The following is an 18,137-nucleotide window of genomic DNA, read 5'->3' as shown; positions in this document are numbered from 1 at the left end:
AGCCAGTATTCTAAACAAAAATCTCTGGGGACATTGTTTTTTTTTTTTCCAATCTTATCACTGCTTAAACACAAAAATTAAACATATCCTCATTATAGAAAGTTCCGTTTTGACCTGAAGTGTAGTTTTGTTTTAAGGGGCTCTACAACACATTTTTGAGACCACCAAGGGGTCCAATAAAAAATGAATAGTTGAAAAACTCATTCAAGGCAAATTATAAAGCAGACATTACTTACAGAATAACACAACTGATCTTTCTGACACCACCACCCTCCCTCCCACCTTGAAATCTGGAAAACTTTAGGTGCTGTATATAATTTAACTTGATATTGGAAATATTCCAGGCTTTCTTTTTCTTAATCAGAAAACATGTAGGTATTATATATGAACCCTTTCATGTCAAGATCCACTTTTCTGCAAAAGGCATCCTGAGTGTGTCTTGGAAGGAAACCTATAATTTTATTCCTTGCAGAATTTCTTCTTGGGACAAGCTGTTACCCCATGACCTGAGGTAATCATCTCCCTCCTACAAGCACTTAATGTTTCCTGCACCTGGTGCTAATTAGCTACCTTATGCAGAGTCCCATTTAATTTTTATTAAGCATCACGTTTTTCATTGCTCCATATGTTTTGATTAAATAGTAGGTTAAAAAAATGCATTCTGTTTTGTCTTGTACGTTCCAACAGAGTTTCTGTAATGTGAAACATTTAAAATATCTTAAGCTAATGCTAATTCTTATAGTGAAGAACAAGTACGGGCTACTTCTCAAGCTTGCCCGGTTTTAGTCGCTGACTTGATTCTTCTGCAAGGGTCTGTGTGTTCAACAAGGTCTGTTCACTGCCTCTAAAGTAAAGGATAGGTATAAAATTCTTGAGTCATATTTTTTTTTTTTTCTCAGACCTTGGTGAAAGTTTTAGTATTGGACTGGTACTGTAGTCAAGTCTGAGGTTTATGGAATATTTTTATCTTAGGCTGAGATTCCCTTTAATGATTTGAGGACCAATGTAGTCCCTTCTTCTAGAACCTTGCTAGATTATATCTTGGTCCTGATCACACTGTAGCTAATATCCCCAGGACACAAGCCCCTTGAATCTGCAGATTCATGCTTGAATTTACTCTGTTTCAACAGTGTTTTCTTCTCTCTTATCTTTGACTATCTTTTTCTGTCTCTTTTCTGTCTCCCATGAGTTATGAAGTTTTGCTTTGTCTCAATTCCATATTTATTAACTTCTGTATAATAATTTTGAAGTATTTTTATTTCATATTGTCTGATTTCTTAATGCTTAAATAATCTCCCTAATTTTTTCAATTGTATCATTTTTTTTGTTTGTGAAATATATTTTTTAAATATATTTTATTTAATTTTATTTTCTCTTTTCATCATTTCCTTGCTAATCTTAAATATAATAGTTTTCATCTCTAGTTACCTTTGAGCTCTTTTATTACATTTTGAGGGTTTTGGGTTTTTTTTTTAAGTTTGATTCTTTTTAAAAAGAGAGGGCCTGTTGTGTGTAACATCATTTAGACTATGGACAACTATTTAAAGTACTTCTGTGTTTCCTTGGGTAATTCATTGAAGATCTAGATTCTCTTTCTTTCATTGACTAATTGATTATATTCTTTCTGTCAATAATTAAACAGTTAGTTAATGTACAGTTTGTTTTCTTTTATTTTATATATATCCTATTTTTAGACCCTAGCTGATTATTAATCATTTAGTTAACTGCTGAAGATTAGAGTTCGCATGTTTGGAGAAGAGCAAATGGGAAGTACCAGGGTCATTCAGCAGCCTCTGTGTGGATGTTATCTTGAATAGTTTATCAAAAAGTTTTTATTTCTTCTCAATATGCTAGTGACCTGGATGGTAAACAGCAGATCTCTTTAAGTTAGAAGCTCTCTGTAGTCCTTATGAGATTTCCTCTTCATTTTTCTTCATAAGCCCTGCTTCATAATAAAGGTGGTTTATAGATGTATTCATGTTCTACTGCTGTGTAACAAATAACCACAAATTGAGCAACTTCATTAGCACCCTGTTTATTAGGCCACAGTTCTATAGGTAAAAAGTCCAAACAGACTCACCTGAGTCCTCTACCTATCACTTCACAGGATAAAAGCAAGGTTTTGATTAGGCTGAGCTTTTTTCTGGAAGTCCAAAGGAATCCACTTAAAAATTCTTTCAGTTTTATTGACAGAATTAAGTTCTTTGAGGGTGCCTGGGTGGCTCAGTCAGTTAAGCATCTGCCTTCTGCTCAGGTCATGATCCTGGGGTCCTTGGATCGAGCTCCACATTGGGCTCCCTGCTCAGCAGGGAGCCTGCTTCTCCTTTTCCCTCTGCCTGCAGCTCCTGCTGTTGGTGTGCCTTCTCTCTCTCTCTCTCTCTCTCTCTGTCAAATAAATAAATAAATAATCTTAAAACAAACAAACAAAAAAGGACCTAACTGGAGTGGTCTTCTCTTAAAAAAAAAAAAATTAAGTTCTTCATGGGCTATAGGATTAGAATCCCCATGTCCTTATTTGTTGGCTGCCAATAGTGGGTCCCAGTTCACTTGCCAGCCTTTGCACATGGCCGTCACAGCCTTCAAATTCAGCAGTGGTCTGTTGGATCTTTCATTCTTCTATCAGCTAGAGAAAATTTCCTCATGGAACTGTCTCATCTAATTAGGTTGGACCCATCTGATTATTCTATCTTAAGGTCAACTGATTAGTAACCTTAATTACATTGGCACAACTCCTTTTGTCATGAGATATCACATAATCATGGGAGTGTCTCCAGAAAGTGAAGGTTGTGGAGGCCACCCTGCAATTTTGCTATTCATATTAGGCTTGGCTTTCCCTTTCTTTCAGTACCTTCTGCTCAACTTCTGCATTTTAACTGGTTTTCTACAAAGTCATATCTCATATTGTCCAAGTCTCCTTCTTGACTCTAAATTTTTTCTTCTTCTCATCAAAGGACCATGGGATGGGCTCTCACATTGTAAGCAGATATTTTTTATGAAATTGGTATTGATAGAGGATTGTGGATAGAGGCTAGTTGGTATTTACCATGCTTCCTCATTTTCTCCAGACTTGACTATGTTTGACAGAAGTACTTCACCATTTGTGTTTTTGAGCTACGTAGTTTATCTATATTATTAATTTCTCTTGTAATAAATAAAGAAAAAAAATAAAGAATAAAATTCTCTTGTAATAAATAAATAAATAAGCCTTTACTCCATTATCTTAACCTAAGTATCAAAAATCTTAAATACTCATCAATTTCAGAGTTTATTAAAATAAGAATAAAATAAACACTAAATATGTTAACTTAATAATTAAAATTAAAGCACTATAAATATCAAAATAATATAAATACTCTGGACTGAAGCAGTATTAGGAGATTAGTGTTAAGAGATTTGACTGGCTACTGCCATAAAGAAATAGCAAGAATATTTTAATCACACCTTCTAAGAAAGTGAAAATTTTCATTTGCATGTTATACTAATTTGTTGACAGAAATATCATGATACCTATATATATTTGTGTGTATTTCTATGTACTATAAAATAGATATTATGGTATACATTACACCTAAAATTTATATGCATGACAGTTGAATTATGACACTACTTATTTAAACATATTAAATATCACTCAAGGGAATAGCTCATAATTAGATTCATTAAAAATATATAAGCTACCAAGTTAAATTAAATTTGGAGTTAAAATATATCCGAATGCCTTTTAAAGTCTCTTATGGCAAGCAATGCTTTCCAGATTTATTAGGGATATTATTTTCATCTGTCCTGAAAAACTGTTAACTCTTTGTTAGTAAATACGTTGTTGCATTTACCGTTCTGTTGCCTCTAGGTCTAGCATAACACTTACAAGTGGTAGGGGCAAGCCAAATGGTGGTGCAGTTAACTGATACACACATATGCATATATAGGTAATACTTGCCTGAAAATGTTTATGCAAGCAGCTTTAAATAGTGCTATAAAAAGATGAAGCAACATTAATGGTAGCAGGCCAATCACATAGTCTCCATTCTGCTAGGAGGAGATAAAATACAACAAAAAGAAGGCACTAATGAGTTAGGATGGTGCCTTACTAAGCGTGTAATTAATGTTATTAAGAAACATTGCAGTTGCATATTAAAATTCCGTTAACTAAGCAGCCCTTCAGCATCAGTACATTTGTTCCTTGGTTGCAAGTTTTTTTTTCCCCTTGGTTTTTTTTTTGTTTTTTTTTTTTTCTGATTGGCATCTTCATGCAATCTTTTTCTAAAAAAAATGAGATAATGGGATGTGATCAGCCTTCGTGGTTTAGCTGGAGTGCTGACATGACAGTTCTGGCAAGTTGACAGGTTAAGTGAGTGAAAATGGATGTCTTGTCTCACCATTTACTTGAAGAATCCTCTCCACACCCCCATATTTACAGCGCCTTCTATCTGCAATGTGGAAAAGTCTAGTTTTCCCAGGTTAGGATCTAGATAGAATTTTCTTCACTACTCTCTCAACTATTCTTTTTCTGTTGGTGAAAAATGAGATCATTTAAAACTCTAATCTAAACATTGCTTTATTTAATAATTAGTTAGCTTTTAAGTTAATATTTGGGTTTGTTTTTTTGTTTTTTTGTTTTTTGTTTGTTATTGAAAATGAACAGTCCCTTAGAGAAAATAAGATTTTATTTTGTCCTCAGTATTTTAGTATGTAGTCAGTCAGGAAAGCAAGAAGAACAGTAGTTTTACTGTTGATAAGGGACAGAATGATATATGAAATGTGCTTGACAATTCAGAATTTGTTTAAAATTTTGTCAGATTTTTCTAGGCATTCTCAATTTATAACTCTTATAGAATTTGGTATGTCTATGAAATTTGCATGTTGAATCTCAGAATGATTTCCTACAGCTGCAGGGATTCCCATATTTACCTATAATCAAAATGAAATCTGTTTTAGTACACTGGAATATAATAATGTTTAAAAGTATCTTAAACGTACCCAACTTAGTTACTTTAGGAATTAACTACTACATTTATTGCAACGTAGAACTATTTACTATCATCAGAGGCTAAAGCCAATAAAGATTATTTACATGGAAAAAATTCATGGTTCCACCAACATAATCCTTCAGTTTAACAGACTGATCAGGATTGCCAAAGGTGGTGATGCAGGCTAGTCAGGGTGATAGCTGTTGCAGTCAGAGAAACTCGCATCTCTGTCATAATGCATGCATTTTTTCCCTCTGTGAAGAACAAATTCCCTCTTTCCTTTCCTTATCTACTTAATTTCAAAGAAGATTCAACCTGTCTCTTTCTGTCTTTCTCTCTCCTCCTTTCTCCATGCTTTCCTCAATTGTTGGAGACAGACTGAGTCAAGTTATTGTCATAATGGTAGAACATCCTGTATTACACCCTCACCATATTCTTCATGTTGTGTCATACTTGATTGTCTTCATGTGACTTTCCTCTGTAGCCAATGAGTTTCAGGGACAGAGGTCTTAGTACCCTCAGACCCTAGCACAAATCGAAACCAGTAAATGTTTGTGGTTGGTTAAAGTGCCAACCAACATCTGAATTCATTTCTAGCATAAATTTTGCTACTGTGATGTTTTCCAGTGATGTCTTTAAAAAACAATTAAGACCAAATACAAATAGTTATGTGCATATAGCTGTTTATTATAACAGTTTTTATATGCTTGCCTATAAAACCCAAAAATTCAAGATATTTTGAACCAAATGAACTTATTCTTTTCAAAGGCATTCTGTGCACTCTAGATAATCATAGAAATGTTTCATTCTGATATTTGCATTGTTCCTTTTCAGGGAGGAGTATATTATGTGTGAATATAAATTTTAGAAAATGATTTTCACCATGATTATCAAACATGCATACTTGTGTGTGTATGTCATATTTACTACTAAAGCTCAGTACTTTTGATACTCCTTGGAATTGCCTACTGTATATGACAATTTAGAAGGCCACTTTCATTATTTTATAGTCACACTGTGGAATTCATTTGACTAACCATGACTTAATTTAATCTTCAGATTTTGAATAATCATGCATTACTTTTAGAGTTCTAGCTATTATGTGAACCCTCAAAAAGTAGTCTTCCCACGATCAATAAATTCCATGAAAGTAGCTCTAAAATAGCTGCATAATTGTAACACGTCTTTATTCATACAAGGCTGAAAGCAATTTGTATACTGGAGATGTTTCATAGGTAGAGTAGAATGGAAAGTCGAAATGGATGAAGAATATAAGGATTGTGGTTCTTTGTAGCCATTCTATTGTCCTTGAACATTTTCTTTACTTTTCACATTTATGAAAGCAGTATGCCATTTGGTACTTTCATTTTTTCATATTGACATTCAGGAAGCAAATATATAGATAAATTTATATATATTTATACTTACAAAGAGACATTAGCTTATTGAAGAAGCATATATATGGATAGATAATTACTACATTATTATTAAAAGAAAAGGTTAGATGTTGGAATTTTCCCATGGAATTTTTAATATTAGCTAGAAGTAAGATGCTGGCTGAGAAAGAAGGCATAGAACTCATCTAGAAGAGTTAATGCCGTGAACTCAGTAAGAAAGAGGTGAGCTGGAAAGGTACGTAATTTAGCAATTTGATTACTTGTATTCCTTGAAAATAATGACAAATGAATTAAATGTGATTAAACAGACTTTATAAAAGGGATTATTTTAAATCCTATATCCCTAAAATTATGTTTTCCTTTTATATGCGCTGCTTCCTCTAAGATGAATTATGTGTTAATAAGCTTCGAATTAAATATTTTATGACATTATGCATTTCCAATATTACTAACAGAAATTCTTTTGAAGTCAAATGAAGTGTTAAATAGTAAAAATCAAATAGAATTAGGTAAGTTGAAGAAACAATCATTTATCAATTAGAAGTTAGTCTGTTCTGATGGTAAACTAAGTAAACATTCATCTCTTATTCCCACTCTATACTGCATTTTAATGAAATGACTTCTCACTTTTTATTGTTGGTGGGAGTAAGCCTATCTTTTCAGGAAAGTCTAGAATTGGTTGTTACATAATTATTCTATTTTTCTATGTTGTTGTTGTCAACACCCACTCTGGGGTGGTGCCTACTCATTTGTAGTCTTTGTGTCAGAAGTTTCCAATATGGTACAGGGGCATTCTCTACAGAAGGACATTTCAGAATCAGTTGGGAGATTATTTTCAAACAACGTATTTTCCTTGGCATCGCTCCACCCAAACTGCTACAATAGTGAGTCACTGTCTCTGGTAGGGATGTGTCATATCCTTCCAGTATGATAAAATGGAAAAGACATTGAGTATTTGCTTTAGATCGAGAACTTTTTTTTTAAATTTCAGATTTCAAGACATTCATTTAACATTCACTGTTAGGGGCTTTTTCAGGCCAAATAAAGATTGCATTTCAATGCAGATGGTAGCCCCCCATTCCAGTAAGAAGTTACAACTGAACTGAGGAAGCAAGACAGCAGAGCGAGGCAGGGGGAAGAATAGAGACAAAAAAAGGCAATGCAAAGCATTGCATTTGCAATGCAAGAGCAGGTACTTTATTTTTTTTTTTTCCCTTTTTATTTATTTATTTTTTTTTCAGCGTAACAGTATTCATTCTTTTTGCACAACACCCAGTGCTCCATGCAAAACGTGCCCTCCCCATCACCCACCACCTGTTCCCCCAACCTCCCACCCCTGACCCTTCAAAACCCTCAGGTTGTTTTTCAGAGTCCATAGTCTCTTATGGTTCGCCTCCCCTCCCCAATGTCCATAGCCCGCTCCCCCTCTCCCAATCCCACCTCCCCCCAGCAACCCCCAGTTTGTTTTGTGAGATTAAGAGTCATTTATGGTTTGTCTCCCTCCCAATCCCATCTTGTTTCATTTATTCTTCTCCTATCCCCCTACCCCCCCATGTTGCTTCTCCATGTCCTCATATCAGGGAGATCATATGATAGTTGTCTTTCTCCGATTGACTTATTTCACTAAGCATGATACGCTCTAGTTCCATCCACGTCGTCGCAAATGGCAAGATTTCATTTCTTTTGATGGCTGCATAGTATTCCATTGTGTATATATACCACATCTTCTTGATCCATTCATCTGTTGATGGACATCTAGGTTCTTTCCATAGTCTGGCTATTGTAGACATTGCTGCTATAAACATTCGGGTACACGTGCCCCTTCGGATCACTATGTTTGTATCTTTAGGGTAAATACCCAGTAGTGCAATTGCTGGGTCATAGGGTAAAGCTTTTCCATTAAGGTCAGGAACACGGCAGGGATGTCCATTATCACCACTGCTATTCAACATAGTATTAGAAGTCCTAGCCTCAGCAATCAGACAACAAAAAGAAATTAAAGGCATCCAAATTGGTAAAGAAGAAGTCAAACTATCACTCTTCGCAGATGATATGATACTATATGTGGAAAACCCAAAAGACTCCACTCCAAAACTGCTAGAACTTGTACAGGAATTCAGTAAAGTGTCAGGATATAAAATCAATGCACAGAAATCAGTTGCATTTCTGTACACCAACAACAAGACTGAAGAAAGAGAAATTAAGGAGTCAATCCCATTCACAATTGTACCCAAAACTATAAGATACCTAGGAATAAACCTAACCAAAGAGACTAAGAATCTATACACAGAAAATTATAAAGTACTCATGAAAGAAATTGAGGAAGACACAAAAAAATGGAAAAATGTTCCATGCTCCTGGATTGGAAGAATAAATATTGTGAAAATGTCTATGCTACCTAAAGCAATCTACACATTTAATGCAATCCCTATCAAAATACCATCCATTTTTTTCAAAGAAATGGAACAAATAATCCTAAAATTTATATGGAACCAGAAAAGACCTCGAATAGCCAAAGGAATATTGAAGAACAAAGTCAAAGTTGGTGGCATCACAATTCCGGACTTCAAGCTCTATTACAAAGCTGTCATCATCAAGACAGCATGGTACTGGCACAAAAACAGACACATAGACCAGTGGAACAGAATAGAGAGCCCAGAAAACAGCATGGAGGTTCCTCAAGAGCAGGTACTTTAAAGTGGAAGAAACACGAGAAAGTAGAACATGGAGTGTGCTCAGGCTAATCATTGTCAACAAGTTGGATAAAAGAATAATAGATAAAGAGATGGGTGAACCTCGGGAACAAGGCAATACCCGTGCAAGTGGTTAAAAGTAGACTGTTCTGCTGAAATACCAGAGCTGGTCTGGGGATGAGTGAGTATCAGGATGGTAAAATCTCAGGCCAGTGTAGCCAAATGCTACACTCAGGGGAACAAGCACCCTGGTTTTTGAATAAAGAATGACTTGAAATAAATATACTTGAGAAAGGTGTACTTTCAGGGGTACAGAGAGAGCAAGATCATATGTTTTATGCTACTTAATAATCAAAGCAATTATTCAGGAAACACACAATGTTATGATTTAAACATCCTTATACCATATTGGAAATCATAACATATGATTCTTACCCTTCTGTCTGGTACTAGAGATGGCAAATTTTAATCAGATCATGGTTGGAAGTCAATTGAATTAATCTAAAAGCTCAGTGTTTAAGAGGCCCAACTATGACATTCGATGGACCATAAGTCAAACCTATCCTCTGACCTAGTGCTTTAATCTTTAAAAACCCATGTGCCCTTTGTGAGCTTTGGCTTGATGATCTTCATATCATAATGGTAGTAGTTAATACATAAGGTTCTTTGAGTATTAAATGAGATAATGCCTGTGAATGGTTTAACACCATCCACTGCCTGGCATTGAATGGACACACAGTTCATGTTAATTATTGTCCTTGTATTAAGCAATTTGTGACTCAGCATATCTTTAACCCAAGCATATGGTAAATGAATGTGCTTTTCAAATACGCTTATAGACTATATTATAGACTATATAACAAGCAAAAATATTAAATAGCAAATAAATATTCTCTACTTTGCTTAAGATATAAAGTTCCAAATGTTTATTACAGAACAAGAAGCTTCCTCACTCAGGCAACAATTATACCCAAAGAAAGATGTACTGAGTGTGTCTGTAACCATCCTGTCACATATTAATATATGCAACTGCCGCATGACGATCTCCATGTTCATGTCTGCCATAGAAAGTCATATTTTCCTGTAAAAACAACTCAGAACATGATGTGATTAACCTTTAGGTCTCCCCATCCCCTCATCTCCAAGCCCACCTCATGCATGGCCTATGCTTCCTACTCGTGTTCAGCCATCTGATTTCCATAACACCCACTCACTTCCACCAGCGGGCATTAGCATAACAGCCTGACTTTGATTGAAGCCAGCTTGGACTGAATACAGTATCAAAGCATAATTTAGCAGAAATCAAATCTAATTTACTGTGCATTGTATTTAAATTCTCAAAAATGCCGTTTCAAGTGAACAATACCAGACCTCTAATCTCAATTGACCTTTTCATACTTGGGTCTACTTTTCTGGAAATCACACAACACGCTCTTGTTATAAAGCTGTTGTTTTTAACTTGTAAGTATCCATCGAACACTGAATCGTACCACTGTTTTCGTCATCTCATTTCCTGTGATAGCTATAACAATAAGGTATAATCACTTAACTGATTAAGCAACTATGTTATTATATCACAACCACAAAACATTTGTCTACCACTTTTGGATTTTAGAGAGGATATAAATATGTATTTTATAGTCTCCTCTCATGGAAAATGTGTACAAGAATTGCCATTTTTATTCTTCTGGAGTTTATAACTCAACCTCTTTAATGCACATTGGGTTTAAATGTGTGTTTGGAATTGTCATCTTGAGGACCCAATCATGGTTTTTTTATGTTTAATGAGAGTCATCATAGAAAATCCATTTGACGTGGAACACACTTTGTGCTACCTTGCTGTATTGATAAACTGCCACCTCTCCGCCTGCTCCCTCCCATCGGTGCCATCAGCCAAGTATCGTCTTTTCAAACCATTTTCACTGCCACCTGGCAGAAAGAGTGAAAATGTGAAATGTTAGTAGAAGAATTATTGATGCAGTTTTTCACTTTAAAACCTCAAAAATAAATTCCTTCAGCTGATAGCCCTTCACAGGAGGTTGCAATATAGATTTGGAGCAGAGAGACACTACAGAAGTAAAAGTGATTGATGTGATTTGTTTTGGTGGTCCAACTGTAAGTGACAGTAGGAAAGGTACATTTTCAGACATGGAAATACTCTTGAAAAAAATTTTTTTTGCTTAGCTTTAATATCTCTATTTTGTTTGTTTGATTTTAAAAATGATAAGGTGAGTCCAGTTCCAGTGAGAGCGATGTGGCTAAAGTTCTGATGACGAGAAACTATTTGGTACTTTAGAAATAGGGTGTGTTTTTAATAACGTGGAATAAAAATACAATATAAATGAAAGTCACACGAAAGAATTCTTCATAGTGTGACTAATACAAATACTGATGATATTTTGTTAGGGGTTTTTTAAAAAAATTCAATATTGGATAAAAACTCAAAAAGTATGATTTCCTGGTCTTCTTAGGTCTTACCATTACTAGTAAATGTTACATTATAATATTACAGAATTCCTTTGTCCTTTAAGAGTTCTGATGAAATGTTTTCTTCAGGTGCTTCTATAACTAACAGTTCTCAACTGATTTTCTGCCCTAACTTGCTACGATTTTCCTACCTCGCATCTGTGCTTTCTCTTTTAGAAAAAGCACACTTTCTAAAACATAAATCTTGTTACATCTTTCTGGCGTAAACATCTTTGAACAGATCTCCATAGCTTTCGGACAAAATTGAAGCTCTTTTAGCATAAATTATCTGGCCTTAATTATATCACTTCTGCATCTCTGATTTTATTCTTTTTTTTTTTAAGATTTTATTTATTTGACACAGAGAGTGATCACAAATAGGCAGAGAGGCAGAGAGAGAGGGGGAAGCAGCCTCCCTGTTGAGCAGAGAGCCCGATGTAGGGCTTTATCCCAGGACCCTGAGATCATGACCTGAGCTGAAGGCAGAGGCTTAACCCACTGAGCCACCCAGGAACCCTCTGATTTTATTCTTAGGACTGTGTACACTCCACTAACACATCCAGCCCCTCAAGGCTCTGCCTGGCATCTGCTTCTCTCTTTCCAAGTAACCTTATTCCTCTTTGTCCAGTGAACTCTTATTTGTGCTTTAAAACCCAACCCAACCCAACCTTTCTGGCCTCTTGCCTCTTCTTTCTTCATCATCTGGTCTATTTGCTGCTCTTCCAACCTTTCACACCCGGTGCCCTCTGCTTTTTGTGTTATTATACAAACCATACTCTGCTCCATTTGTGTTTATTTACTTATTTACCTGGAAGTAACTGCCAATTTTTTATTTGACTTTCCACCCCCTGTACCAAAGAGAATGTCTCATAATTTGTAGTCAGTGCATTTTGAATGAATAAATGAATGAATCATATGTTTTCAGAAAAGCGGGGAGATAGTTGTCATTTGCCAGTCCTTTTTGGGGTGCTATGTTTTTGCAGCTGGTTAAAATTGTAGGATCCAGATTCCAAAAGCGTTTTGTAAAATCACTTTTCTACTAAAAAGTTCTTAAAAGTTTAAAAAATTAAATACAAGGAGGTATGTGCTTGTGATTAAAGTGTAGATGTTAATTTTACTGAAGTAGATGGGTAGATAGATACAGAGTGAGCATATTATGCTTAAGACTATAAAATATATTTTCATTTGATGTTTTATTTGGTGACTTCAATCAACTATTACATTTAAAAATTAACTACTATATTTTAAAAATTAATTATATAAAGAAGGACCTTATAGCACAAATGGGGTTCTAAGATTTTACTAACCAGGTAATATGAACCAATTTAAATTTTTTCTAGTCCAAAGCAGTACAAATGAACAAATAAGGGAATGTGTGACTTTTATCAGACTGTTAAATGATTTTTTTTTTATAATGAGGAATAAGCTAATTTACTTCGGCTTAGTATCCATATTGGCACTAAACTTGTCTTTTATAGGATTAATAAGAAGCAGGAACTATATCTGATCTTTAAATTTTGCTTAATATGTATTATTTTCCTTGGATATTGGAGATAATAGAGACCAATCTTAAGCCTTTTTTGGTATGAATAATCTGGTGGTTTCATATCCTCCCTGAAAAATGGACATTGCAGTGTCTTAAGAGTTGTCCCCAAAGTAATTTTGTAACATTGATTTAATCTATCATTCCTATTAGAAAACAGGGAACAAAAATCAATGTATCTGCTGATTCAGTGAAATTGTGTAGAAATAACAAGAAGATTGTAAGAAGCAAGTAATCTCCTGAAAATGCGAGGCAACATAAACCACATTCTGTTCAAATAGATCCATAAATCTGGCTTCTCCATCCCGTTAGACTGAGTCTACTGTTATCTATAGTTATAGAAGAAAATTTCACTTAGTAGATTTATCCCCGCTGTCCCTGGGGTATGTGTTGAATGGGTTGAGTTAGGAGGCAGAACACCACAAAGTCACTGCAGATCTCAGTGAATTAAAAAAAAAAAAAAATGCTGCTGCTGTTTCTATACTAGCATTCTTATAAGCGTCAGCCCTTGGCTGTATGTTTGAGGCTACCCTCCATTGACTTTGTTCTCGGACCTGCTCTTGTGTACTCCCGAAGGGCTGAAAGAATTCTGGGTAAAGACTTCAACCGAACGTCGTTTATTGTTCTAATTCTTCAGAGTTCAAACTTTAGGATGGTTGCCATGGCCAGTAGCTTTTAAAAATTAGAGTTGACGTTGAACTTTTTTTCGTCCTCCATTTTCTAGCAGGAGCGATGATTTCAAGTGTAAACAGATGATGAGAAAAGTCATGGACTAAAAGTGCTGTTTTCTCGTCAACAGGAGTGGGTTTCGGTGTGAAGAAAATGTCCTTGTGAAAACTAACAGTTATACTGTCTACTGTCTTTCACTTGGCTCCCACTTTTAAACTTGAACTTTCTCAGTATTCTTACCCACCCCCCCCCATCCCTTTAGATTCTTTTCTGTTGGAGTTCCTCATGCCTAAGTCTCATTATCTTTGCCTACATCATTTCCCTCATCTTCCCATCAGAGTTCCTATTTTATTGACCGATCTGCCTCCCTCACGGTCCATACTATATTCATTAGAGGGCTAAGATTTCCAATGTTTTGCTTTGCATCTGTCCCTTCTTAGCTTAGAAAGACCTTGAACAAAATCCCCACTTTGGCTTCTCAGGACTTTCTTAGGCTACATCCAAATCTGTTTTTCAGCCCATGATGTTTACGCAACCGAGACCCTTCATTTCTGCCAGATTACACACTGTATGCTAGATGTGTTCTTGCTTCTTGCACTTTGCTCAGTAAGCTCCTTGCTTGGAACGTGTTCATTTCTCCACTTACCTAAACACTGCCCTTTCCTCAAAGTCCCCATAATGTTTATTTTCTGCTTAAAGCCTTTCACAGCTGCCATAACACGAAAGGATCCTTTTCTCCTGAAGTCCCGTCACATTTCTTACATGTACTAAGATTGAAAGGCTCCTATGCTGTGCTCTGAAACATGTCTATCATGGAACTTAGCATAGTCTTCGATAATTGTTTTAACTTGCTTTTGCTGTTGTCATCATCACGTTTTGTGTTTCCCATTAGTTTGTGAGCTACTTGAAGGTTGCAGGATAGATATTTTTTTTTAATCTCTGTATTCTTGTGTCCAGTAGGGGAACATAGCAATTGTCTGACTAATGCTTATTTATTAAATGAAATGAATTAAGTATAATCAACCACTTTCAAACGTCATTATATCGTTAGTTATCTTTGTAATTCCCAATTCATAATTCTTTGATGTCTTCAACACTTTTAACTCGTAAATTCGAGAATATAAGCACTTTGAGGATAGGGATCATATTCTAAGGTTTCTGGTTTGCCTGCATGTAGAACAATGTCTTATAAATATTACAGGAATGGTCAATGTTTGTGAGTAGACTAATTTCAGAGGAAGGAGATACTTGTGTAATGAAGGGATTCTTTTTCACCTTTATCTTTTCAAATCGCAAAACCAAATTGGGAAACCATATTTTTCTTTAAAAGACATTAGAATATCATGAAAAATCTATTTTCCTTTGCAAATATAAGGGCTACAGGATTATTATGTGCAACATTTAGGAAGTATCTACTAATAAGTTTTCTTTTCCTTACATTTGATAGAGAGTGCTTTTCTCCTTTCCCCATTGTGTTTTGAAAAATGCCTTGAAAATAGAAAAAAAAAAACCATTAAAAACTGTGGTTTCTGTCTGGCTCTAAGCAGTCCACCTAGTACCAGATTTCCCCTTTGATATCTACTTCTTTGTCAGTGGTTGATATTTATACACTTTCTTTCCTTTTAAATTATAGCTCCTCCACAGTTTGTGGTTAGGCCAAGAGATCAGATTGTTGCTCAAGGTCGAACAGTGACATTTCCCTGTGAAACTAAAGGAAACCCACAGCCAGCTGTTTTTTGGCAAAAAGAAGGCAGCCAGGTGAGTGTGAACCTTGACTGCTTTTCTGAAATCTCTGAACTCTTCCTGTCTCTGATGCTTCTCAAAGTTTGTCTCGCCTTTCCTGTTATCGATGTCAAATATATTTTATTTCTAAAAAAGAGAACAATTAAGTCTAAAATAAGTGAGGGTCGGATATTCTAATAGAATGTTCTTTATTTTCCAGTATTAATATCCAAAATTTTGTATTTTACATAGAATAGATACAACTCAGTATAACTAAATCATCTTAAAAAGCCTGATTAAGGGGCGCCTGGGTGGCTCAGTGGGTTAAAGCCTCTGCCTTCTGCTCAGGTCATGATCTCAGGCTCCTGGGATCAAGCCCTGCATCGGGCTCTCTGCTCAGCGGGGAGCCTGCTTCCTCCTCTCTCTCTGCCTGCCTCTCTGCCTACTTGTGATCTCTGTCTGTCAAATAAATAAATAAAATCTTAAAAAAAAAAAGCCTGATTAAAACCTATGTACTATTAAAATCTCTGAACAGAAAAATAATTTTACTTTCTTGCAGCAGGCTACATTGGGATTATAAAATGAGTTTCTACATATAAAGTGTTTAGAATATCCTATGCACATGTAAACCAGTCAAACAATATTTCCATTATCAATCCATCTAGAAACCAATTGCAATCCCCATTCATAGAGAGATATTATAAATGCTTTTGTTTTATTATTAACTTAAGGATACTTCCATTTAAGAGTGGGAGAAGTATTTAGTTCCATCATCCCGTCTGGATTCGTTCACAGTGGGGTGAGATAGGAAATAACACATCATATACCAGAAGGCATCAGCACTTGCCTGGTCTTTGCTGTGCCCTAATTTGTCCACTTATGAACCTCTGTGCGTAGCATGGCCATTCAGACTCTGTTCAAAATCAATTGGATGTGCTATTTTTTTTCCCACGTAGGCAGTGTCCAACTTGGACAAGCATTTGGCCTCTAGGTTCTCAGGCAATGAATGGAATTTCCAGCTTAAACCAAAAACTGTTCTTTGCCTGAGAACTTACCAGTGCATTCCTGAAGGACCTAGAGATATTTTTGTTGTAGTCTTCCCAGAACCAACTTTCAGGAGGCATATAGTTCACAGGAAGAGACCTCAGCACCCTCTGTTGTTAGTCCAAATTCTGGAAGAATTTCCTGGGGAGTAATGAAAACCATTACTAAGAGTCTCAGGAAATCTAAAAACTTTGCCAGAGATGGGGAAATTTTTAAACTATATTAAAAGAACCTGCTGATCAGAATTTATGTCTGATTATCTGGGTAGAAAGGCATCAGGAGGGGCGCCTGGGTGGCTCAGTTGGTTAAGTGTCTGCCTTTGGCTCAGGGCATGATCCCAAGATTCTGGGATCGAGCCCCGCATCAGGCTCCCTGCTCAGCTGGGAGTCTGCTTCTCCTTCTCTCTCTGCTGTTCTCCCTGCTTGTGCTCTCTCTCTCTCTCTCTGAAATAAACAGAATCTTAAAAAAAAAAAAGAAAGAAAGGAAGGAAGGCATCAGGAAGTTCCCCTTTGTCCTCATCTTCATACTATCATTCAGGTCCAGGCTGCCAGTGCCCAGACACTAATGCCCAGCACCAAGGAGAGGCTCAACACCACTCGGTCACCTCTGCCCCAAGACCCACACAGCACCTGAGAAGGCTGGGATGGGTGAATGCTGGAGAGCCCTGGTAGCTCAAAGGGACTTTTTCTCTTGCCTGCAGCTCTTTCCCTCCACCCACCCTGGCTGCTTTGGGATCCATCAAAGTCACTTCTACAAGGCACTGATAGGAAATGTAATGATATGAATATATTACTTTTTATCAATTTATAAATATAATATGTAAAGCAGTTGGATTGTTGCAAATTTACACTTTAAATCCATATATTGAGGGAAATCCCATCATCCCATCTCATTATTATATAAATGCAGCTGTATCATGTGTAAATCACATGCCCTATATAGCTCTGGGCTGACATAAGATATTGGATAACATGTGTATTGGACCTGTGGCCCAATAAATATGGTATTCAGATATGCTACATTCTGCTTTAATGGTTTTTGAAGATAATCAAATAGCATTAAAGAATTTCTTTTTCTGTTTTTTTTTTGTTTGTTTGTTTTGTTTTGTTTTGTTTTGATAAAGTGGCATGTAATTCCAGAGATATCAGTCTCTGGAAAAAATTCTAGTTAGGCGATTTGATTTGATTATAATCTTAGGTCTGAAAAGAAATATAATCTTAGGTCTGGTTTTCTTTCCTACATGTATCTCACTTGCATCAGAGGGGGGTGGGAGAGGGAGACAGAGAGAGACTGTGAATGAGAACAAAAGAGAATTGCCTGAGGAAATTGTAAAGTTTCAAATTATGAATTAGAATATTAGGAAAAATAAATCGGTCTTACTGTCTCCAGTATCCAATTTTTACAGTGATCTATGACTCTCCATCAGTAGAGAGAGTTAAGAGCCTGGACTTAATGGTCCATATTCCTCAATATGTGCTGATAATGCCAATTAGCACTAATAGGACACCTAGGCACTTCAAGGCAAGAAGAGCTCTGTAGAATTCCTGGGTTTTGCTTGTAATCCATTTTCTTGTGCCTGTGTCACACAAGCCGCAAATAAAGATGATGGGTTAACCTCAATCATATGCCATTTTCC

The 18,137-nt window shown here is 35.9% G+C and overlaps 1 protein-coding gene across 25 annotated transcripts in view; it reads left to right on the top strand.

The window, feature by feature from the left end:
- Window positions 1-18,137, top strand: part of ROBO2 (roundabout guidance receptor 2) — a 1,322,570-nt gene that overhangs the window by 1,198,269 nt on the left and 106,164 nt on the right. For all 25 annotated transcript variants that reach the window (XM_046002527.1, XM_046002529.1, XM_046002535.1 and 22 more), the window contains one exon: window positions 15,369-15,493. In XM_046002527.1, the coding sequence (XP_045858483.1) occupies window positions 15,369-15,493 (125 nt within the window). The remainder of the gene's footprint in view (window positions 1-15,368; window positions 15,494-18,137) is intronic.

This window comes from Meles meles, chromosome 4 (genome assembly GCF_922984935.1).
Source record: "Meles meles chromosome 4, mMelMel3.1 paternal haplotype, whole genome shotgun sequence".
NCBI classification, from domain to species: Eukaryota; Metazoa; Chordata; class Mammalia; order Carnivora; family Mustelidae; genus Meles; species Meles meles.
Note: the sequence above shows the minus strand (reverse complement) of the source record. Positions and strands in the feature narration are given on the sequence as shown.